This window comes from Helicoverpa zea, chromosome 31, assembly GCF_022581195.2.
Source record: "Helicoverpa zea isolate HzStark_Cry1AcR chromosome 31, ilHelZeax1.1, whole genome shotgun sequence".
Taxonomy (NCBI): domain Eukaryota; kingdom Metazoa; phylum Arthropoda; class Insecta; order Lepidoptera; family Noctuidae; genus Helicoverpa; species Helicoverpa zea.
The window spans coordinates 14,616,267-14,642,766 of record NC_061482.1 but is presented as its reverse complement, the minus strand read 5'-3'; the positions used below and the strand labels follow the sequence as shown (position 1 = coordinate 14,642,766).

Genomic DNA, 26,500 nt, shown 5'->3' with positions numbered 1-26,500 from the left:
GTAATTGCTGTTTCTCTTGCTTTTCAGTCTCTATCTACCACAATCAGTCCTAAGTTCGTGTAGCGTCATGCAATTAATATCCGTAATGGCAATGGAAAAATCTTATCAAGACGAATAAAATAAGCTCGAACACGAGGTAGTAAATAGATACCGTTGAGGAGTTCCCTCGTCTCACTGTCGTCTCCATCGTCAGGTTAGGTCTTAACCTCCACTGTTTTGTGGTGTCGGAGACATATACCCGAATGACAAGTTTTTATTCGATATGTGCTTACAATTTCCGAGAGTTCCCTATTGTTTTAAGGTTTCTATCACCAGACCCTGGACCGAATAACAAAGGAACCATTTGGAAAGTAAATCCTTTCAAACAATAAAATTATTGTTTAAATCGGTTGGTAAACGACGGTGTTATGCACGTACTTACGTAAAAAGAATACAAACGAACTGAGAAACTCCTCCATTTTTTGAAGTCGGTAAAAAAAAATCTCGTTCAATACCTCGTATTTGTCGATTAATATTATAATGCATTTCAATTAAGGCAATAAAAGTGGAATAGTTAAGAGTTCGTAAGCATATTTTTCGTAATATTGAATAAGAGTCAAACCAGTTTTTCTCAGGACTCCTGGGATAGATTTCGAAATATTTCGGTCTGGGACCTATTATAAGCCTATCTCTATGTTGTAAATTCCTCTCGGTGTTCAAATGAACTTTTGCCCATTCCTCATAATTAAACATCGTACATAGCTTTCTTTCGATGAAAAAACCGTTTGGAATTATGAAATTAAGAAAAATCTAGTCAAAATTTCTTATTTTCTGAAAATAAACATTCCTTCAAAATACTTCAGTGTGTCTTATTGTTGTATAGTTTGTAAATATTATGTTGTATACTTATATTGTAAAAGTAAAGGTTCCGTACTTAATTTGAAATTTACTTTAAGGTAGGTACATTTAAATAAATATTAGACGACCTAAGTATGACCAAAATCAAAATTGCCTTATTTTTAAGGAAGAGAAAACCAGACAATAAATTTTTGGCCGTTTTACTATAAATATACCTACTTAAGTACCTAGTTATATGAAAATATATGTTTACTATTTATTTAAGTAATAAGTACTATGTAAAAACTATTTTAAATAATTTAATTTGTCCCAAGCTTTAAATACCTATAATAAATGTATATTAAAATCAGTTGTTGTTTCAATTATTTTCCACTTAATGCTGGCCTAATTAACGCTTAAGCCGAAATCATCAAAATTGTTATATTAGGTAAGTATTTACTATTAAGTATATGTATGGTAAAAATTTTGTCACTTACAATTATTTATAAGGAATAAAGTCTAAGGGAGATTTTACACGAGCGACAGCGAGTCTCAGACTCAGACTCTTTTTCTCTAAGCTTTTAGCACGCGCACTAAGTATTAAATTCACCCAAACCTACAAGTAAAACTTATGCCAATTACTTAGTAGGAAGTTATAGAATTTTATTTCCAACAAAATAAAAACTTAGCCCCCACAATATAGGTACTAAGAGCAATAATAATTACGTGCCCCCATGACAGTATGACAAACAGACAAACTACACCACGTCAGCGGCATGTGTGTGTATTATTGTGCCCAAATCCCCGATTAATCTCAAACTTTTATGAGCTTTTGTTCACTCCCTATTGAGATTTTTTGTAAGCTCATCCCATCAACAAAGGCCATCCCTTTACGCTGCAAATTACTACCCTAACTCTTGCTTATACGGTTTAGTTTATTATAACATGCAAAATTGTAAGCAGTCTTCTAATTTCGACCTCTATGGTCGAAGAAGTTAGGCTCATTTTTCATTGGCAAATTCAACTGCAAGCGCGTATTAACTTCTAAAGTTTATAGATTTTCGGTCGCGTCAATTTGTGTATTGTCATATCAGACATAATAGCTATCCCATCCTCACGGATTTATTGGTTGAAACCTGATGACAGTTGCTACGGTTTTTGACAAATTTGTTTCTGCATCCCTTTCTTGCTTGGAAGATTTTTGGTTCACACTTGTGAGAGGGATAGAATAATGTCGAATTGAAAGACCTACTTAGGGAAATATGGCAGTTATAGAGTGAATTTAATGAAGTATAATAGGGTGACAGTCCTTTATGTCTGTGTCACCGTCAGGAACGTGACAATATTTCTGAATGTGACTTATTGTCGTCGGTTAATGCGCCCCAAAATATCTTGTAACCAACTTTATGAGTCACTTTTTTGCCGATTTGTGGGATTGTTCGTGCAGTCTATTAATACCTTCAGATACATTGTCTAACGTCCGGCTGCATTTGTTGCATTGCAGAGTTATTAAGAATGAGAAAAAAGGCTAATTTTTGAACCTAACTTAAACACATCAAAATGTTTTTTTAAACGGTTTTATTTAGCTTACCCCGTTTGTTTTATTTATTATTTATTCATTCTTGGGTCAAATTTAGTAATTCAAATTTCACCCTCTTCCTGTCAACCGATTAATCTGAAATTTTGTATACACCTTTAATTCCGATGACAATACAATATAGTAATATCAATAACATTGTAAATCCAATATGGCCGCCGGCACAAAATGGCGGATAACGTAGATTTTATCAATCCCATCAATATGGGTATCAAATGAAAGGACTCAACAAGTAGAATACAATTTACTATAAAAAATGAAATCCAAGATGGCGGCCGCTACAAAATGGCGGATAACGTAGGTTTTATCAATCCCATCAATATGGGTATCAAATGAAAGTTCTCAACCAGTAGAATACAATTTACTATATAAAATTAAAATCCAAGATGGTGGCCTCTACAAAATGGCGTATAACTTAAGTCTTATAAATCCCATCAACATGGGTATCAAATGAAAGGTCTCAACAAGTAGAATACAATTTACTATGCAAAATTGAAATCTAAGATGGCGGATAACGTAGGTTTTATCAATCCCATCAATATGGGTATCAAATGAAAGGGCTCAACAAACAGAATACAATATACTATAAAAAATTAAATCCAAGATGGCGGCCGCTATAAAATGGCGGATAACGTAGGTTTTATCAATCCCATCAACATGGGTATCAAATGAAAGGTCTCAACAAGTAGAATACAATTTACTATGCAAAATTGAAATCTAAGATGGCCGCCGCTACCAAATGGCTGATAACAATTTTTTATCAATCCCACCAATACGGGTATCAAATGAAAGGGCTTCACAAGTAGAAATCTGTCAGTAACTCCAGCGGGGCCCAACAGGGCCAAGGCCTGCCTGGGCTGCGAGATTGTTCGAAAGAGTTACCGCGGCCCTGGTACATAAAAGGCCTACCACGGAACAAAACGGTTTCTAGTCAAGAGTCTGACACTCCCTCACCGCTGCTGACCCACAGCAGGAGAGGTCATGTGATGATTTTTGGGGTTGTTAAAAAAAAAAGTATCTGGAAGGGCTATGTATTGAGGAATTAGATTGTAATAAATTGTCAGGTAAGAGACCGTGTAATAATGATACACTAAATGAATTAGATAGAATGAGGAATATTCGGTACGCATTTTCATTAAATACTAAAAACTAGAAAATAAAAAATCGGTAAAAAAACTTTTAAGTTAAACGGTTTTATCTTATGTGCACTGAAAACTAGAAAATAAAAAAATAGTTACTTACCTGTCAACCTACGTAGGTGGTCCCGGTCATATTAAACTAAAATAAAAACGTGGGGCCCCTGTGAAATCCTACCTATGGCAAAGCATATCTTTATACTTTGGTAGATCATGAGCTCGGCGTTTGCTGGTGAAGCCGCTACGGCTGATTATTGATTGTCAAAATCTCCAGTTACGATTATAGTAAGTCGATGCAATCCACACCTATTATACCTCTAGAAGAAAGTACTACAGCAATAGTTAATGGGCCCCACGTTTTTATTTTAGTTTAATATGACCGGGACCACCTACGTAGGTTGACAGGTAAGTAACTATTTTTTTATTTTCTAGTTTTCAGTGCACATAAGATAAAACCGTTTAACTTAAAAGTTTTTTTACCGATTTTTTTCTTCCCAATATAGATAGTTATAAATGAATTTGATATTTTTACTTTTTAATAAATTTATTTATCTGTAGGTAGTACCTAGTGTGTAGTGTGTTCGTAAGCGCATAACTAAACAACAATTTTATCAACTTATCAAAGATTGTGACGAGTAAAAATCGAATAATTGCCGGGAAGTTGTTGATATGGGACGCGAGTGAAACCGCGGGAGACAGCTAGTTATATATATTTATTTTTATATTGAGAGCAGAGATTGCAACAGATACTTTAGTTGTGTCCCGAGGGAACTTCTTTCCGCACCCAGACAAACAGTATCCTATGGCCCTTGACTCAGAGTGAAAGAATAGAGAGCGCACCTGAGTCTGCGCAAATGCATGCAGTATCTATGTCCTGCGGAGCTGGCTGATATCCTTGGCCAGAAAAGCCAATGTTATCAACAACCGATCTGGAGACTATCACCAATTAATCCTTCCTAATTTCTCAATATTTTAAATACAGATTAACGGAAAAATCTATCTCCGTCCCTTGCCATATCGTGCGCACTTATCCCAGGTAGCTGTTATTGAAAGGGCTTAGGGGGTTATAACCATTATAGAACCACTTACATAAATACCTAACAAAGACGCTAGGTGTCTTTGAGATTGCTAAGAAATAAGAAAGATACTTCTTAGTTTGTCGCCTTAAAAGTAAATTATTTACTGAGCTATAAAGCATGAAAACCAGTCGCAGTACCTTTGAACAAGTCATGCACATAAACTACATTGATGGTCCTTTCAATTCAATTTGTTCGCGTAGGTAGGTACGGTGCTTTAGGAAGCTAGCGCGATGACCTCCAGTTCCTTTTCTTTCCTTCTGAAATAAATTATTAGGTTATTTAAAGTTTTTGTTTTTCAATCCATTGCCCTGTTTTTTCAATATTGACTCTGATTCCTCACAATGAATTTGTGAAAACACTATGTGAAATCTGAGGATCTTGGAAAAAACAGCAATGAATAATCGCAATAGGATAATCTATACTTTATTAGAAAGATGAAATAATATTGTATTTTTGTTTGTTTTAATTTCGCAATGTCATCTTTGATTCAATCTCGCATCCTTATCTGTTTTGGTCTTGTATGCCGCCGAGGGGAGGTGACTATTGAGCTACTTATGATGCAGGGAAAGGTTGAGGAATCCAGGCCACGAGGAAGATCGCCTTTGAGGTGGATTGACCAGATAAGAGCAGCAGTAAATGGCTCATCATCACTACACATTCACTCATCAATGCATGAAGAAGTGATAACGACAAAAAAGAAAGAAGTCTGGATAAGTCGCACAGTTGCAGCTGCCTCGCGATGTTATTTAGTGCCCGTGGGAAAAGAAGTTTTGTTTCCGACATCACGACACTAATTCTGTAATATATTGGGTAGGTACACATATCAAGAGGGCTTACCTTATTTAGTTAAGAGATTTGACGCGAAGATACTTCCGTACAGATTTGTACTCAGTGATTACCAAACTCGCATCTTGATGCGAAATTATAACGCAGAAATCAGCCATTAGAAGTCAGGGTCTCCCCTCCAAACATTTTTAGTGAAAAAGTCTTGCTTGTGAATAGAAGATTATATGAAACTGTCTTACGTTATTCTATTTACGATGTTTCGCCGATAATACTTCTGCAGAGCATCACGGCCCGGTCTAAGCCCATTATGACACTACGTTATACCTAATAATATTACAGGTGCCCTGAACGATTGGCGTAGAGCTGTCACCTGGCGCAGTCCTCAGTTTACAACGTGACAGTTTACTAGTGACATGTTCAACAATGCCAAACACATAAATATTCCAAATCTATTGTTATTAACGAATAAAATGACTGGCCCTGTTGATACAGGGCCAGTCATTTTAAGATTCTTCAAAAGTAAATAAAAAAAAGAGCACCAATTGCTTGAATCTTAACATAAGGAGGAAAAATTGTAAGTTCTCTATGTTTTTTTTTACTGTAGCGTTTTATTAGCCCTGTGTGTTATAGAAGATCGTTGAAGGTATACTCAAAAGAGGTCTATACCAAATAATATTATAATTACTACAGTTACTCCGGACTCAATCTAGTGACTAGGGATTGTACAAAAAGGAATTTCATTTATGTTCTGACCAAATGTATACATGATCATCAAGATTTTTTATTTCAAATATTGTCTTTCATAAGTATCTAGCGTACTTATCATGTATTTAGTTCCTATATTTAGGTATGTGCTTGTCCTTAGACACCGAGTCAAGATGCCGTACGGAATCATCATGTCGGAGCTCGAGCTGCAGAGGGAAGCACAAGCCGAAAGAGGTAATATACCCACATACCGTACCTAGCCAATATTTTTTTAACTGATAGGTACTTAGCGTTGGTTGCAACTTGCATCAGAACTCGAAGCCCTATTCTTATTACCTAGGTAGGTGCTTGGGTAGGTATATAGAGATTCTTTCACAGTTGTTAAGGTCGTTTATTTAGTTGGTAGGACTACCCACTGATATCTGACCAAGGTCGCCGGGAAGCAATAGATACCTTCGGGTTGCTGACGATCGAGCAAAATGGTGAAAGTTTTTTATGTAGCATTCCGAAATTTTCAAGGCAAGCAATAAATGGTACACAAACTCTTGGTTACTAACGAGAAATACCGTCTGCTTTTAAGTTTTTTGGTAATCTGCCCCCAGCTCCTGAAGATACGAGACGGAAAATGTGAGACTCTCCGTAAAATTGTAGTCTTGACTGGCCAGATCCAGTAAATTGTCTAATGCCCAGAATCTTTACATGCTATACCTAACCGAAAGAAAAAATATGTATAATTACGCCCGCAGTAGAGTATTCAAATAATGTTCTGTTGCGTCCGAGTTAACTTCTGTGTTCTTAATAAAAAAAAAGAGGAACCGTGTTACTCATAAAAGGCGAGCGAGCAAAATCTGCAACAAAACTACCAATGTAAAAAAAAATTGTCATCTTGATATCATTTTCCGACAATAATGATGACATATTTTATTTATATACCGCCATCTGTCCGAAGAACCGGTTACTAACTGCACCAGTTAAGTGCTCGCGCCACCTGTTATTTTTATGCGGAACTAGGTAACTACAACAGTCTTTGCCTTGCTCAATGTGGGATGTGACACTGGAATTAGTGTTGCCCAGTAATTTAAAGTTTATTAACTATAAGGTAATAAAACAACATAGTGAAGAATATTAAATGATTTCTGATAAATATTCATGCTCCACAACTATGAGATGAGTATATAATAATAAGCTCCCTTTTCATTAACGTTTCTTATCATATCTAAATTCTGCATAACTTCGTTTCTAGCACTAGCATTTTTATAAGAGAATGTAACATTGCTACACAGTTAATTTTCATCATGCATGTGTTTTTCAATATTTCTATTTATCAGCCCGAAATATTTATTTACTTCTTATTATTCACTAGAAATCACAGATGGCGTTGTTCCCAGTTTCTAGCTTGTTCAGAATTAGAGCACTGCACACATGAATAATGACAGTCAGAAAGTTTTATACACTCTTTTCATAGGTACTTTATCTATCTTGAAATAAGGGTGACATTGCCTTGTATTCTAACTAATCGAATTTCGCTTGTAGTATAGTAGGACACGGATACGATACAGCGCGCTTTGGGAGTATTCGTTTCGTTCGTCTATGCATGTAACTGTGTAATTGTGTGCCTGTGTGCGGCAGTGCGGCAGCAGCAAGTAGCTGTCAAATAACTACTGGACGTGAAACGAGTTCGATTTTTCCTTTAAAAATGTTTTCTATTACGTTAACAGTTTAGCCTAGTTATGTACCCCTCTATTTATCCTATGAAAATTATATTAACTTGTTATTTAACAAGCAGTACTTACGCTTACTACAGAAGCCATGGTTCAGTTGCACCCACCGTTGGAACTAGAGGAAATACCAAAAGAAGACGAAGAAAGGCTAGAAAAATTATTTTCTAAATTAGACACCGATGGAAATGGCAAGATCGACTTCCACGACCTGTCCGTGGCCCTCAAGGAGTTGGCTCCACACATCAACCGGAGTTATGCAGAGGTTAGAATGTAGACATTTCATATAATTCTTGCACTAACGGTTTCACCTTCCGACGCTGTGTTCGATTACCTGTCGACACGTACACCGCTATAAACTTTTTAATTCACGTGCTGTACTTAATTCACGAGGACCTTTTTGCCAGCCCTACTATATATTTTTTCATTTAGCATTACATAAAACCTCAATCTGTAATTTAATCTCTTCATTTTTATGCCACATAAAGTCTCTATGACATAATTACGCATGCATTTCTGTTGTTTTCTAATATTTTTATTTAATTTATTAATATTTTTATTTTATATGACTACAAAATACTTCCTTTGGAATGATTTAGTTTCTAAGTGACAAAAAAAAAACATTAAAATGTCTTAGACTGAAGATTACACATGATAAATCATTGATAAATTATCTCATGTCAAGATTTATTCATGAGTCTGTTTTCATCACTGGTTTCTTTATGATGTATTATAGTTTCCTTTTTGACCTGAATTTATGAATTATATTATACCCATCTATCACTTTGATCTAGACATCTAAATAATGCTTGAGAAAATTTTTGTTAAAATCCACTAATCCATTTTTTATTTTAAGTGAAACTAAACTATTAAATAGGCACAACAGTAAAAAATCAATTACAATTTAAAACAGTAGCGTTACCCTATTACTCACAATATGAAATTAAATTGTCCGAGTAATGTAATTACTTGACCCCTATAAGTTATTGGATCTTATAACAGAAGCGGTATGATAAACTGATGCATATATCTACTAATATTTGTATTCAGAATAGTTATGATATCTCTTCCTCTAGTCATTGTCAATGGTTCCAATTCTGACTTAACATTCTAACCAATTTTAAGAGAAAAAAATCATGTTTTTGTTTATTCCGTTATGGGACTAATGCGCTAATAGAATTTAATGACATAATTTAGCATGGACGTTTTGAATTTACTATAAAAATATTAAATTGAAACAAATATCACAATTACCCTTATTTTTTTAACCTGTTTTACTTATTTGTTACTAAAGATCTATCCATGTAACGGCCGGTTCACACATGTCTCCGTTTTACTGTTCCGTTTTATCGTGTACGTTTTTTTTCGTCGATGGTGTATGTAGTTGTATGAGTGACTTCACACATGGCACAGTATTCTGTATACAGTAAAAACGCCATCGACGAAAAAAAAACGTACACGATAAAACGGAACAGTAAAACGGAGACATGTGTGAACCGGCCGTAATATGGTCAGTGGGTCTACTTAGGAGGAAATATCTTTTAGAAACAAACTGATGAGTTTGTGACACGGTTGATATTTTCAAGTATTTTTATGAAAGACTTGAAAAAATATAAATGAAACTACCTACATCACTATGTTAGCATGATATTGATGTTCAGACATGGTAACTTTTGCCTCTGCGTTAGTAAAAGGGACGTTCTCATCCAACTCGCTATGGTTACAATACATCATAGTGTAGTTACATTTTGTATCAATAAAAAAACATACAAGTACAATAACTACAAGGCTCAGCAAAATAAACATCATTTTAATTTGCAGCAAACATTAATTACTGTTTAAATTGGACTTTACACATGACTAGGTTTAGTCAAATTGTGCCCATTCCATACATTTACCTAATAATGAGTCTCTAACTAAACAATTTTACCAAAGGGAGCTGTAATGTGATTTTTTACTTAAAGACTTATAATATCAATCATTTATTTATTGATGATGAATAAGTTTTATATTCGTAATAGAACCATCATAACATTTTGGAACCATAAAAACGCTGGCTTGACTTCCTTCTAACAGCTATGTTCAGATGCTTGAACAAGCAATTACCAGTCATATTGTGGCTGTAATTACTTAGTACATTGTAGCACTCAACCCACAAATGTAATAAAAAAATAACACCAACGTCAAAGGTGCAAGTCATTTATGAAATGCGTGCTTTTCAGATCTTGTCTATTTTTGTAGATTTTTTTCATTACTTTTTTTTCAATTAGATTTTTTTATAGCCGTCATTTTTGCATTGTACCATCTATTAATTGTTACACCTACAACATTGCAAACCTTTTTGGGATCAATCATTCCGTCGAAGGTACCTCACCTGATGACGTAATACATGATTCATAAAGCTCATTGTGTTAGTTACCTCACTGATTAATTTGTAACATGTGTTGGACCTAGCCACCATAACGAATACCAGATTACGTACGATGATTCTCGTAGGTGACATACTTTCGCCATCTACTCAGGGACCGTTGGTTTTAAGTTAAAATTACTTTCAAGCTAAGTAGTGGATACCAAAAAGTAGACGGAAGGTATCGATTTCTAATTCAAGACTTCAGACCTAGTCCTTGACATAATGATCTTAGCTTTTTGTTTGATACAATGGTTCTGCGTGACCTTCACTGATCGATATTTATCTTATTTGCTCACTGTTACAGTCCTATTAGCATAAAATATGTTTATCTTCGGTCTTCCTCGCTGATGGTCTCGATAAAATACATTGTTACCTACCACCAAGAATGGAATAATTGTCTAGGTATCAGTATTCATTATTCTATGGGTGACGTGTCGTCCTACAGCTTGAATTTACCGAGACGACTTCCTGTAAAATTTGTTAACGTTACTATGCTAGAGATCTATTGGTTCCGTACATTTATTCTACCTAGTAACACGCTCCGAGCCGTTCGTAACAGTGACGTCTACTACCTCTACAATATACCCTATACTTATGTCACGCCCCTTATCATCGAATGTATTAGTTTTTTATGGGCGGTTACGTAAGCACGTTACACGTTATGCTGATGAGCAATGTGAATCTTTTTCAGAAATTCCTGGCTAAGCCTGGCTGGAAGGAAGGCGGTGACGTCACCCTCTCCGAGTTCATTCACTACGTGCGCGAACATGAGAAGAACCTTAGGCTCCAATTTTCGCATCTCGACAAGAACCAAGATGGTAAATATTTGAATGTTTTTAAGTTGTAAAAGCATTTATTTTCCTTCTATTGATGATTAAGTCTTACCTTTTCCTCGTATTAGGATAAAATGTAGTGGTAAATTTAAAAAGTGCATAAGGGAAAATCCGGTCCTGTCTTTTAAATTTTCGAATCAATTACTCATAGTTTTAACTTAATTATAAGATCCTCTTTAGTATCTTACGTAACATCGAAAATCTTCAACGCACTTCCCATGAACATCGGCAATTAGGTCCGTACTAACGAAATAGTATGCATGAGTTATGACCAGGGAAAATAAGGCTTACGACTTAATCGAAATTCTCTTCCAACAATTTAAGGAGAGTCGAAAGTCTAGGCTTATATAGAACGCCGAGGAAGAATGTCTTACAATGACCATGGAGAAAATACTTGAGGTATAGGTTTATTCAAGCTAATGGTAGAGTCGTATTCTACGGTCGTTAACATTGACATTTGCCGTTCGGCGCCAGAAGTTTACGCCTATACAGACGTTAAGGCTCTCACAAACGTTTATGAGTCGGTAAAAAATATCGGTATTTTAAGGCCACGAATATAGAACAACGTGAGCAAGCCTTGCTGAAATCATATGGCTAACAATCTTTACAAGAGACTACTAGTACGAATGCCATAAACTAAAGCTTTACAATTTATCAACGATTAAAATATACCAGTACATAGTTACTTAATAAGTTTCAGATGAAACAAGCCTATGTCTATATTTAGAGAGCGATGGCGCCGCATGAATTTACGGCCTAAGGCTTCGGCTCTTGGCGGCTGTATGGATTCATACTCGTAATAAAACTGATCTGTCTGACACTTAGTCTATACTACATCTAAAGATTTTCTTTTTTATACTTTGATTTACTCGTTGGTCAGTATTTTGTCCGGATAGGAAAGTTATTCTAATTAGGTATTAATGACAATGACAGTCCCTTGTGTTAACTAGATCTTAGTTGCACAGATGGCATCGATTTTTGCCTGGACTGGAGAATATGGCTAATGCGTGACATACTTAACAACAATTAATAGATAAATCGCACAATTATTATGCATGCATATTATGCAAGGATAGAATAAAATATGCAAGCGTGTCTCATTTGAATACATATTTAAGTAGGTTTATTAAACGTTCATTATAGTAGGTATATTATAGCTGATTACTGTACCTATGTGTCGTATGTCATACATATTGTATGTCCTGACTGGGAACAGTCTGGGGAGTTTGTTCCACCACTTCTTCTTCCCAGCAAAAACACATAGGAAGTGGTGAAGGGCGGGCGTTTTGGGGGCTGTCTTTTGTAAATTTGACATTCAAAAAGTGCTGATTTTCAGCCTAATTTGAATAAATTTCTTTTGATTTTGAAGTATTTGCTGAAGTGTTGAATTTATTAGTGCCGGTGGGCAAATGATGACACGCTGATCGAGATGGTGGTCTCAAGTCATTTATATCGATTGCAACTCCTGCCAAGGATACATATAATAGAGGAACAGTTTTTTGTTATCTAGGTGCATCTATTTATGTTTTAACCAGTTTTTAACTCAGACGTTTTTGGCATTACTTATCTAATGATTTGAATTGTTCTTTTTCAGGAAAAGTCGACTTGGAAGAACTTATTTCGGCGTTCGCAGATATGGGGATAGCGGTTAACAGAACGGAAGCTACTAATTTGTTGAAAAGGTAATAGATTATAGTGTTTCGAAATGCGAATTACAACACGTTTTTATGAAAGCACTGCGATTACAACTATTGGGTATTTTATTAATTTTATGTTTTGCAATAGCGATTGCTGATTTATTTGTTATGTTTATTTTTAAATTAACAAAAACTTTACTAACATTCATTTATACTTATTAAAGATACACACATGGCCTGAAAATATATGAGTAAAAAGAAAACATTAAATAATAAATGTTTCAGAAAAGCTGTATGGCCATTATTTTGGTGGTAAGTGGAAAAACCACGAGTAGTCAATGGCTTAGACTTGCTAAACATATGCTATGTTCGAAACATCGCCATTAAGTTCCAATACAGAAATTATTATTAATTGCTCACGTTCGACCATAAATCTGTATTTTAAATGACAGTATTAATATTGAATATATGAATATTTATTTGAACCGTCTCGTGCCGTTTAAAGTTTCCAAACTTTTGCAATCAAGCTACATTTGCCAGTTCTATTTGATGTAAATACAAGTTGCTTGGATGTATTGTTCGTTTATAATCGGGAGGAGATATACGATAAGATCTATTCAACAATATTATTGAAATTTTCTTATCCAAGCAATTTGTAAAATGTTCAAAAAACATAAGCAAAATACATCTGCCTCACGACAAAATACATCACATCAATTGCTTTACGTTCTGTTGCGTACTCGTGAAAGTAGGTAGGCTTTACTCTAAATATTTGTTTGATTTTGAAATTTCCGTCTATTGTGTGTTTTTTCTATTAATCTTCTTATTTATTTCCTTCTATATTTGCTATTTTTTCTATCGATATCGATAAAAACATAAAACGCGCCACTGTCATTGTAAAACCGAGTTATTTCATCTGCGCCTGCGTGTAATGTCGCTCCTGCGTTATTTAACACTAAAATTAGATCTAACCTCATTTCGCATTAATGTTCGAAACTCACGCGTTTCTAGTTAGAGCTAATTTTAGTCAAACATATTAACTATTTCAATAGAATACATTTGGTCTTTGTCGATCGATCTGAAGAACGCAGGATATCATGGAAAGCAACACCAAGTTTTCTTAGCTAAATACTCTGATATAGTTTTTTATAGGTAAAGTATTTTGTTATTTCGAGGTGTTTAGATGTTCAGTCCGAAGAGCCGGGGAGGCAAGCGTAGTTACTTTTTTGTTTCGTCTTTTATTTATTTGAATATTAAGTTTCAATAAATTAAGATGATTAATTAATCAATCAATATCCTACCGATTTAGTTTTGAGAGTGTTAACTAAAACTAAAAATGGTCAAGCTTTTACATTCATTGGTTCTACAACCCTTTACGGGTCTTACAAAAGGAAGATTGTAGAGGTACCTCCTCTACAATCTTCCTAAGTCCTGGTTGAGCTTTTATATAGCTGAATTCTTCTTGTTCCCAATTTTTTAAGGGTACGGTACAATATGTTTTCCTCTTCCATTTCCCTGTCACTCGTCGAACTAACGTTCGCTTCCTACTTATTCATTCCCTTTGATACCCCTCAATTAAGCTGTATTTATTCAGTATCGATAATTTTCAGTTTAAAGACTGCAGCACTAATCATTGCTATACTTATGCTGTTTGAAGTTCTATTTGCGGTTTACTTGATCGATTTTCGCGACACGTTTGCAAGTAATTAAAAAATAAGTGCCCTACTTTTCTTTTGCAAGAAAACTGATTGAAAACCTGTGTTTTGTTACCGTCATAGAATTGATTACAATACATTATTTCAACGATTAACAAAATATAAAAAAGCACAGCACGGTTTCAACTTATTATTTTTAAGTAAAATGTTTCTGTAATAGGGTTTTCTAATGTATATACGCATATAACATTAGTGTCTGATTTCAAGTCATTTAGTTATTTTTGTCGCTGATAGTACACTCGTATTAGAGATGGCCTTGAATAAAAAACAATAGAACACAAAATCATGTACAAAATAGACATTACTTAAAAAACTCATACACGGACCTTGAAAGTTCATTCGTTAATAACAATGTCATTTGGGTATAGGTATTTGTAGCTTTATGACGGAAATTATATTTTTATATTTACTTATATTTATTTTAATATTAACATTATATTTTACTTATTTAACTTCTGTTGTTAGACTCGTAAAAATGTAATTAAGACACGTGTTTCAAAGGCATCACGTTTTACTAATAGTCTAGTCAATTAATGTAGAAATTGAGTTCATTGTGATAATAACTTTCTGATAAATTAAACATTTTATTTTTATGACTGTACCTTTAGAACTTTTATGTATGTCTCGCCTGTAGTCGCTGACTGAACACAGATTGGACGTTTTTGGGGCTATAAGTACACAAAGGGTTTGACAACATATTCATGTTATATCATTTCAGTTCAAAAGAATTAGAATAGTTTCTACAAGGTTTTAAAATTTACATCTAAACTACAGGTAGATAGGAGACATGAAAATTATTCGTATAAAATATCAGAAATAAATCAAATACACGAGCAGTCTAAAAATAAAATAGTATGTACCTCTATGGTAACGCCTTGGCCATGCATATGTGAATATTACAATCATTTACAAAGATCATTGCACACGCACGTGCACTTGGATGAAACTGCACGTTGATACACAGAGCACATGAATTGTCCTATTTAAATTCATCTTATGAAAAATAATCATGATAAGTTCACGACTTAAAATTGAGACCTTTTTCGCTCGTAAAAGTGTTTTTTTTTCTAAATTTCAGCCAGTGTCTAGACTTCAACCCTCTTATTATAAAAACTGCCGCAAGTAGTGGTTTAAACCAGACTGAAGACGTCTTGGTTTGTTACGGTACTTACGATAGTCTTTACATCCTTATTACAAAACGTAGACTAAGAGAAGACTGTTTGGTACTTCGATTTGTCTGTGGTTGAAATAATATCCACAGATTATAAGCAACAAATATTTAAATCATTCGTTCAATCGTTCCGGATTCTATGCGCCGTTCCTTTTTACATTATTTTGTTAAGTCTATTTTGATGAAAAATAATTAACTATGATAATAAAAAAAATATCTCTGCAGTTGAAAAGATTACTTTTTATTATTTAAAGGCAATTTTATATTTCTAGTATCTTTTAACGATATACATGATCCAATTATTCTCTTTTAAACAACTATCGAGTTTGCGCCTATAACGGAACGTCAGCGCGCGTATCCGAGTTATGTTTTGTTTTTAGGTTAGAAATAACTTGGATTATTTTTATCCCGATTTAAATGATTAAATAAGACGTTGTGCATCTCATTAGAACCTCTTCAAAATTAAGTGCACAATAACTTACACACAGAATATCGTGTGCATTAAATTACCAAAAGAAAATGAAACAACATAAAAGTAGAAAATTATATTTTATTCCGATGTCTATTTATACAGTTAAACGCACTGATACATGTTGGACACTGTTCTTCATCACACTATCTTGTTCCCTTTCTCATCTTGGCATTTTTGTAAATTTTAGCAAGCTTCCAGTCAAACATTGCATATTACTGGCAGAGATACGGCGTGTAAAACGCCAAAATAGTCTTGAATCTGTAAATAAACAGTAGACTGTATGATAATCTGATATATTTTCGGAGTTTCATCAAAATCCATGTGGTAGTTTATGCGTGGAACATAAACAAACATCCATAATAAAAACTTCCACTCTTATACAATTAATTAGGATGTTTTGGCAACCTACTTGCACTGTAAAGGCTACTTACTTTATGGCGAGCCCAGTTGAGCATCATATCATCATCCTGGATCATCATGGATTATCATCATGCATTCAATTGACTATTATTTCGAAAAACGTAAATCGATATTTACATCGAAAATTGTCGTCAGGTAATTTGAAGAGATTTTCTCGATGACGCACTCTGTTGGGTCCCCGGACACTCTCAATAGTATTCTAACACATCCAAGTATTCCAAATCACACATATTTATATCCACTTTCGTTTTTTTCATCACAAAACAAATAACCTCAAAAGTAAATAATGTCGGAATTTGACGTTTGTCGACTAAGTACTGCAGTTAAACTAGGGGACTCGATGGTTTATCTTTTGTACTACAGATAGTAATAGGACTTGCGATAAACTGCGTTTTGTAATAACGTTTTTTCAAGGTCGTACTTAAAGCTGGATTAAAGGTAGTACAAAAGCCGATACTTATTTGATACCGTGTTTTATAATAAGAGGGCAAAAGTCTAATCGCAATCGGCATATAACCCGTCTAAATTAAAAAAATTTAAAAGCATTCATGATTTGAAGCAGAAAGCTCTCAGCGTGTGTTTGTCTCCCTCACTCATTATATTTGTTCTCAGGATGGACCAGGATGGCAGTCTTACGATCAGCTACGACGAATGGCGGGATTACATGCTGCTTGCGCCCGACACCGATATACACTCGCTCATACACTTTTGGAGACACTCTACTGTGAGTAATAGTTTAGTCAAAGCTTATAACAAAGACACTTTAGTTGGAGTATGACTGGAGAACAAAGCAATGCAGGTTTAGTATAGTTACAAAAAAGGCTAGGATATAAATTTATGAAGAAAATGTAGCGTTAATTCCGCGAGACAATTAATCGAAGCTCGGATACGGCTACTACTTTCAGGCATATGCATAACACCCTTGCTGCATGTGCATATGCACAGCATGCATATGGTACAACATCCTGCATCCAAGCCTCGATTTATTGTATCGTGGAATGAACGCATGTTTTACCTAAAATTTTATGTCATGGATTTCCGCGAAGTAGCTTCTGATTCCATAATTTATTGCTGATATAAATGCATTTTTTTCAATATGCTAGTACTCCAGTCCTACCCAAACTACAATCATAATATCAATGTTTGTACATATTGTACAATGCTTGCGACGAATATTGGCCGATCTGAATTTTGACCCATTGGCATCACAATTGATTTATTAGCTTATAAATTGTCAGATGGTCAACCTTTCTGGGTCCGGACCGGTCAAGTGTCACTTGGCGTATTGTAACTGAAACGGTATTCAATCAAAATACTCGTCATGAGCACAGCAGGACATTTCTATTTTAGGATATTATTTGGCAATACATATAAGTCACATTTTTTTTTTGTAAAATTTATGCGTCAAACTGCACCGTGATATAGAAGGTTCATCATATTCTTAGTTTTGAAATGACCTTTACTGTCGTCTTGAATGAATGCGTTAATCATTAAACATCATATTATAATAAGAGCTAATTGAATGAGTATACAAACTCCTAAACATTTATTCAAATTAAGATGCGTTTTGAAAGCTAGCTGCCGACCGCACTTGCAGCGACTGCATGAAGACAGTCCATATCTGTGAGCAAGTGCTGCTGCTACCAACAATAGTGCAATTGCGGCCGAGTTAATGCAGTCGCAGCATGTGCGCCCGGTAGTTACAGACGGCAGCTAGAATTCAAAACGTACCGTTATGCTGATAAATCAGCATTTCAGTCCCTTCACCACTAGCTAAATGTTTTTCTGGGAAGAAGTGGCGCTACAAACTCCGCCAGTAAAATGCTACACTTATGCTTCATTATTATCAAATATCACTTTTATTGAATTCTTCCGTGTTGGAAACATAAGTTATTTTATAGTAATTAATACATATTTAGGTGTGCATAGGTATTGATTTTTTTCACCCGAGTTGCATTTTGTAGGGATTTCCATTTTAAGTCTATTGTATTAGACTGAAAAATAGTTTAGCAGAGCAATGCTTACGAATTTCGATAGATGGCGCTAGTTGTCGCTCTACCTATTTATAACATTACACCACAACGAAATCATTTATTTACTTACAATATCTCAGAAAAGATCTCTATAATATGTAGATACATTTTTCTATAAATCAGAATAAAAAAATAGCTAGGCCATATCATATGTCCACGATCATTTTTTTTTATCGATACTACCAATTGATATTCCTTCTGTAAGTACCACATTTTTTAAAGCAACACTAACAACAAAAAACTAAGAAATAAGTACATTATGATGCAATTCACATACAAGAACGTCACCACAATGATTTTATACTTAACAGGATGACGTCACTCTTCCATTAGGGGGCTCGCGCAGTCAGAGTTCACAAAGGTCATCGATAAGCTACTTAAAACGACTACCTGATGCGTATGGATCATACATAACAATCATAACTGTTCTCTGTTTACAGTTTGCTCTAAATTCGAGACGCAGTTCCGATTTTCTATGCTGTTTTTCGATATTTCCATTGTCTCTTTGTGTGTTGAAAAGAAAATTGTATACTCTATATTTGGATTTTGGTATTTACGGCTGAATAGAACTAAACTATGTTCTAGTATGACGTTATTTTTCTGAAAGCCTTTCCAAATGTATCATTCCCAGATTAAGGTTATCAGACATTATCTATACTAATATTATAAAGCTGAAGAGTTTGTTTGTTTGTTTGTTTGAACGCTCTAATCTCAGGAACTACTGGTCCGATTTGAACAATTCTTTCGGTGTTAGATAGCCCATTTATCGAGGAAGGCTATAGGCTACTTTTAATCCGGGTTCGTGCAGAGGTTCCCACGGGATGCGAGTGAAACCGCTGGCAGAAGCTAGTCTTCTTATATATAAAAATGAATTGCAGTTCGTTTGTCTGACTAAAACTTGAGAATGGCTGGACCGATTTGGTTTATTTTGGTTTTAAAATGTTTGTAGAGGTCCAGGGAAGGTTTAAACGATACGAAGTTCTCGGGATCAGCTAGTAAGTTAGTAAAGTCTTACAGGTACATCAATATCCTTACTAATATTATAAACGCGAAAGTTTATATGTTTGTTACTCTTTTACGCAAATACTGAATGACTTCAGAATAACGTGAGAGCTAATTTGTATCTGGGAACGGGAAGTAGTTTCCTCAGGAAGCGGGTGCTAGTTGAGCTAGTTTTAAATAAAGCAAAAATATATTCAGGGGCTGAATTAGAATTTGACATTCATTTCTAAGGCTAAAAACAACTTCAATAGAAGGCCTTTGTGTGAACTGAACTACGAAAGATTACAATATCCTCTTTTAGACTATTGTATCATCACAATAGATATTTATTTACAATTTGTATGTCGACGCAGTTTTTTGTACGGAAATAAACAAGTAATCTTATCGCGATAGCGGGCTGGCAAAATTTCCGCAATGTTTATGTAATGAGCGTTTTTGAAATCAGATAGGAATGTAAATACGTAGTAGGTGCGTAGTATTATTGGCATTATAATGGCGCCCTAGCCGATTATCAGCCACGGCGACTGTTCTTGTACATGGAGATCAGCCAGCTCCGCAGTACACATTATGATGCACGAGCGTTTGCGCAGACACAGATGCACTCCTCATTCCTTCCCTCTCATAACCCACTGGGACGGAAATCAGACATACACTGATTGGCATATATCAACAGATGCTTTACTTCATCACCTGTCAGTTGTTCAGTCCTTCCATCACCGCCCATAGAGTGACAATTCCGATTACAACTTGCCACATATTCTGTAATGTTTAAGTAACCTTGCTTTTTTACGCCAAAATTGCTAAAGTAATGGTATAGGATTCAACAAATTACATATAAAAAGATTTTCTCGGAAATGCATATTTAAAAGATTTTGAATTACAAGTACACCACCGACGCCTAGAGCGATGACAATAGGTTTTTTTAAGATTTTCAATGTTCTTAGAAGTCAGTTTTTTTTTTTTCGAAATTGGTTGATAAACGACTGGCATAAATATGCGAATAAACATTAGTTTTACAAATATTTCCATTTTGCCAATTGCCTATTTTGGGAAAAAAATGTTTATTTACGACATCGCATTAGAAACATCCAGAACCCTTCCTGTCTTCTCAAAACAATAGAATAGATTGATTGATTTGTTTTGCCAATGTTTGGTATTTGACCAGTGTACATTGTGTCTAACTGAAAACACAATACTCCTTCGTTCACCTTAAGCATAGCTGTAAGTCTACAAACTGCAGTGAACTATTGCAAATTGCATCGTGAATCAGGCGTCATTTGCGAACGATTTATGCAATTTCCTGCTATTGCGTTTGATCTCAGTGGCTCGACGGAAGGGGGTACACTGATTGTTTGTGACGGGTACAACAGTTTTAATATTGAACTGTTTGTTTGTGACACAGAGACGGACTGTAGTCTGTCGGATTTACAACATAGACATAAAAACTTCGGCCAAACCCCAGACAAATCTGCCAATTCTCCTTTATATTCAGTATTGAATGAATTGCACCTATTTCCGTCCGCTTCTATATTCTCGCTAACCTATTTTACGCCAACCGGTTTAAGGATGGAAGAATACATCAACTAATTATAGAAAAATGGCTTTTAGCTATTTCTGAATCATTATTTGTTGGATATGGGTGCAGGTGAGACAAAGAAAACACATGTATCCTGAACGACTGTTATATTTCGAATGTAAGAACGTACGATTAAAGTGAACATTGAATGATTGAATGTTTGACGAATGATTGAAGTAGGTATGCTTTATATAATCTTGGATATTTGTAAAGGAGGTATTATACGTACATCGTGCTTATATTCCAACAGCCCCCCTCAAATGTACAAGCATTTTATACAATCATAAGTCAAAAATCGTTTACCCAAACTTGGCTGCAAAACAGCACCTTTTGAACGTCAGGAATTTATAAAAGACAGTCCCCAAAACGCCCACCTTTCACCACTTCCTATGTGTTTTTACTGGGAAGAAGAAGTGGCGCAACAAACTCCCCAGCAACACATGTCTGTCTGTAGGTTAGAAGAACCTTAAACATTGTTTGATATATAAAGTATACAATACAATTTGTACATTGCAGTATAGGACAATATGCAATATTTACATACACTTTATACAGTCATAAATAGTACCTGCTGCATATCAAATTACAATAACTTTGATCAACAGCTTAGATTATAAACATAATAGCGTTCTAAATAAAATCATTGAACTGAAATTATTCAAAAATTTACATTAAGTTCAACTTAATTCTAAAAACTTTGCATCATAAGTCAAAGTCAAAACATTTACTTCATTTAGACCATAACAAGCACTTATGAAAGTCAAAAACATAAATAAGTTTAATTCTAGTTGCTCATTCCAACAGTAGCTTCCTATGGAGAAGAACAGGCAAGTAACTCCATGGTTACTTTTTTTTTTTTTTTTTTTTTTTTAAATACATAGTATGGTATTACAGTTTATATGTATTGATACATACAATAACAGCATGCGAAGGTCATGTAGAATCACAAACAAAAACATATGAGAATTAAATTACCATTAAAATGCTTCATGCTTCAAATTTTCATGTTTCACGAAAATGCATGAGTCAAATACCATTTATAAGAATAATTATTAAACATGATATGAATCTTTTAATGTACTTTGTAACTTATCTTGTAATAAGTATAAACATTCACATATTTTACATTAATTAATACTTTTATATGTACATATTTTGTCACCAGACAAATAGTCAAAGGAAAAATACAATTTTACTAGCTGGTAAAATTTTAATTTGGTTATTAATTAGATATTGTTATGTCCTATGGAGCAGGACCACCACATTTCTAAGCATTTTTATCTTGAACTTAATGTTCTAACTTATAATATGCTTTCTTAAAAAGTGTGGCTTTTTTTTTTATATATGAGTTTTAAACCTCATGTCATTCAGTTCCAGACTGTTGCCTGGTTGTCTGGTATTTTGTTATTACATTTACTTATTTATTTACATATACAACCTTACATCTACCCTTACAGGACGTGCCTAATGCGGCAGATGGGTTCTTATTAATTCTAAACTAAACTAAAAACATATAAATAACACATCACATCACATCACACAAATCAACACATAAAAACTTAACTAAATTCGTCACGATATCGTTTGTGATTTGTAGGATTATTAGCGATGCTAATACAACTGTTATTAACTTCATATATCATCATTGTCTGTTTTATCAGAATAGAACTATGTTATAATGATTTTATCCAAATAGCTTCTCTTATAGCTTCAAATAAGCATATATTCAGCTTCTGTTGAGGAACCGGCGACTATTTTGTTTCCGTGTATTCCACGAAATTGTACAATTATCAAACACTTTAAATATGTGATCTGTTGTACGTATGCGGTCAATAACGTCGCCTCAACCAATCAGAATCTCCATATCCTGCCATCAGTTGTTTGTAATCACATTTCACATATTAGCTTTAATTTAAGAGTTCCTTTTATGTATCTCAAAAGATGTTTTAACCAATTCCATAACTTCATTAATTTTACTTTGATACTGACTTATAATACCTATAGCAGCACAAATATTTGGTCATGTACTAAGCATTGCATGCGCATTGCGTACATAAGGCACTTCCATATAGATATCTTCCTTGAGAATGCCTTTCTAAACGGCGGTTTTTACATCCATAAGATGGGCATGTAAATCAAACTGATTTGCAAGAGTTAAAATAAATTGGAAAGATTATATTTGAGCTACTGGAGTCAACGTTTCGTTATAATCTTGTAAGCATTGTTGAGTGACACCACGAGCTACTAATCGGGCTTTATACCATGTAGGTTTACCCAACTCGTTATTTTTAATTGTACATACCCAATTTGAGCTTTTTATGTTAAAATTTTTAGGTCTTGCTATGAGAGTCCAAGTATTATTTCTATGATTAGACTCTATTTCACTTTTTGTGGTTTTCAACATATGTATACTAGAATCATCCCCACTAAAAATGTCACAATAGGTGCATGGTAGTGATTGAACAGTTGTGAGCGATAAGCAAAAATGGGTCATCAATCCTTTTATAATCTATTGGGGTACTTTGAGAATTATTTGTATTACGTCTCAGTTTGCTAGATGAAGGTCCAGCTTCTGAGCTATTATCAGGGGAATGATTATGTTTGTGTTTGTTGCCTATTAACTTTGCCGATTTATCGTCGTTATCGTGCTTGTTAATTTAGGCGGGAATTTGAACAGGTATTATAGAAATACAACTCATCAAATCATCATCATCATTGGCCACAGAGCATCTTGGACAGATGATTGTGGCAGTGCTTGTCTACGCGGTTATTAGTGCCGCAAGCACTTTCTTTCATCAAATCAACATCCCTCGCAATAGGGAATTGGTTATTTTCTGTATTAGGTAAATAGTTTGTAACCATTTTGGTCGTAACCAACTAATATGGCTTTAAATGACTTTTCGTCAAATTTCGAGGCTTTAGTTTTATCATGAACATGTTGAACCGAATCATCATCATTATTTTAAATGTCTTGAATGACTTATTTTCGGTTTCGTATTTTCGGTATTGATTGTGTCATGTTTCGTATGGTGTTTTATTATTGGCGAGCGCTTTTGTGGGTAGTCTATTTGTTAAATATGTATATTAATATAGCTTCATCCCAGAATATTTTATATAATTTCGCACTTGTAACCAATGGTCGAGCCATTTCGGTTAACTCTCCTCCGCTCCTCGACACCATTTTGTTGTGGCTATTCGATACTGTTAAACAGTACCTAAGTTATTCCTTACAAACACAATAATAATCTTTAAATTCATTAGAAAGATATTCTCGCCCACTATCGCAATATAAATTAGTTTACTTTATGGTTAAATAAATTTTCACTTTTAGCAACAAAATCTTGAAAACATGTCAGCACTTCTGACTTAGCGTAGGTACATCAAATATATAACAGTGTGATATTGCACTGTAATGTATAAAATTGTCTATAAACGTAGCAAAATAGTTCTTATCATCTACAGTACATGGTTTTTACCAAATATGCAAGGTTCACATAATTCATCAGAATTATCAAATAAAAACATTATTTTCATCAACTCCATATTTGAACATTTGATTTTTCTGTTTATTTAAGTGAGTACTATGCCGTATTATTTATACTCTTTTACAGTCTTGGTGATTCTCTTCAACAAAATTTAAATTACTCAGAGAATTATTACTGTTTAAAAGTAATACTAAAAAAAAACATTAGTGATTGATGTTCTCACCTGTCATAAAACATTTATTATTTTTACCATAAATGTTAAAAAAAAATTACCGACATACCAGTCTTTTGGCATATTATAGCGTACCTCCGGTGAATATAAAACGTCATCAATTGATCCTTGAATTTATGTTGTTACCTCGATTTACCCTTTACCAAACTCCAGGATTGAAACTCCTTTCCTAGCAACACCGATCTTCAATGGTGTGGATAATTCGACGTACGAGGTTAAAACCTTTTTACATTGTCAATCTTTTAATTATTATTATTATTTTTTTTTTTTTTTTTTTTTTAATATGATATATGTCATCATGATCTGTCACACCAGAATCTAAAAGAAAATAAACAGTATTATTTTCTACATAATTAGCAGACAATTTACATTATGAAATCATAAAAATGAAACCGTCCTGGTCATTGTTGCAGTATTCAATGTTATTGGCAGACTTTTGAAGTTCACCCATTGATTATTTTGCTGCAGTCCCTTTAAGTAACGGCAGTCCTTTTTGAAATTATTCCGACGTCAGCAATGATCACAATACATTTTTTTTTTGATATTATATGCATTGAATTTCCGGGTTGATAATTATTTTTATTCTTCTTCTTTCGTGTCGATGACATGTCTTATAGTGAGACTACACTTTGTCAGCCCAATATGCCGCCACAGCGAGAGCACTAATTATTTTTATTTTGAGTGTGGGTCTCATTATTATTATACAATTCATGTTCGAGTAGGCGTAGTCTTCACAGAAACCATATTGAGTTGCTCATCACCTAGCAACGCAGAAATAACACCGTCATAAGATGTGATATTTTGTTCATTGTTAATGCAATTTTAATTTACACTCTTTCACTGAATTTAAAAATTTTGTTGTATTACTTTTAACTACAGAAAACGGCCTGGGCCCATAACCTGTTGGATATGGGTGCAGGTGAGACAAAGAAAACACATGTATCCTGAACGACTGTTATATTTCGAATGTAAGAACGTACGATTAAAGTGAACATTGAATGATTGAATGTTTGACGAATGATTGAAGTAGGTATGCTTTATATAATCTTGGATATTTGTAAAGGAGGTATTATACGTACATCGTGCTTATATTCCAACATTATTGAAATTGGTTAGCGGCAGCATCTCTCTCTTTCTCTCTCTCTCTCTCTCTCTGAAACTGTTACTCTGTATGGTGTTTCATACTATGTACCTATTATTTAAAACGTGAAGAATACTTACAAAATGTATGAAAAATCGTACTGCTAAATGCATCCCTGTGCGGAGGTGTGAGTTGTGGCGTATGTGTTACGAGCCGATGATTTTCTTATGACGACGTTACTCACCAATGGTTAGGGCTGCCCGAACTGTTCTTTAGTTCTATGAAGTTATTTTACTGATTCACGGCATGTGATGAAATTGAGGACAGTGGCGGATTTACCAATAGGCCAAGTAGGCCAGTGCCTAGAGCGGCAGATTTAGAGGGGCGGCAAAATTAAACCATAATTACCTAATAAAAATGCTTTTTCTAAAAATAGATACGTAGATTAGCAATAAAATTTCAGAAAAAGCCGTCCTCGTTTTGGTCATGTCCTGTGAATTTTCGGGTTCACCCTTTGCAACCCCCCAAAAAAAAATACGCGCTCGCTGCGCTCGCGGCTCCATGTCAGATTTCACATTTTACCTTTGATGAGGCAT

At 34.4% G+C, this 26,500-nt stretch overlaps 1 protein-coding gene across 1 annotated transcript in view; it reads left to right on the top strand.

Annotated features, from left to right (window-relative positions):
• The first annotated feature begins 7,730 nt into the window (after positions 1 to 7,730).
• Positions 7,731 to 26,500, top strand: part of LOC124644894 (calcium-binding mitochondrial carrier protein SCaMC-2) — a 59,608-nt gene continuing 40,838 nt past the window's right edge. The window contains exons 1-4 of the mRNA XM_047184555.1: positions 7,731 to 8,102; positions 10,939 to 11,065; positions 12,675 to 12,762; positions 17,108 to 17,219. Of these exons, the coding sequence (XP_047040511.1) occupies positions 7,929 to 8,102; positions 10,939 to 11,065; positions 12,675 to 12,762; positions 17,108 to 17,219 (501 nt within the window). The 5' untranslated portion in view covers positions 7,731 to 7,928. The remainder of the gene's footprint in view (positions 8,103 to 10,938; positions 11,066 to 12,674; positions 12,763 to 17,107; positions 17,220 to 26,500) is intronic.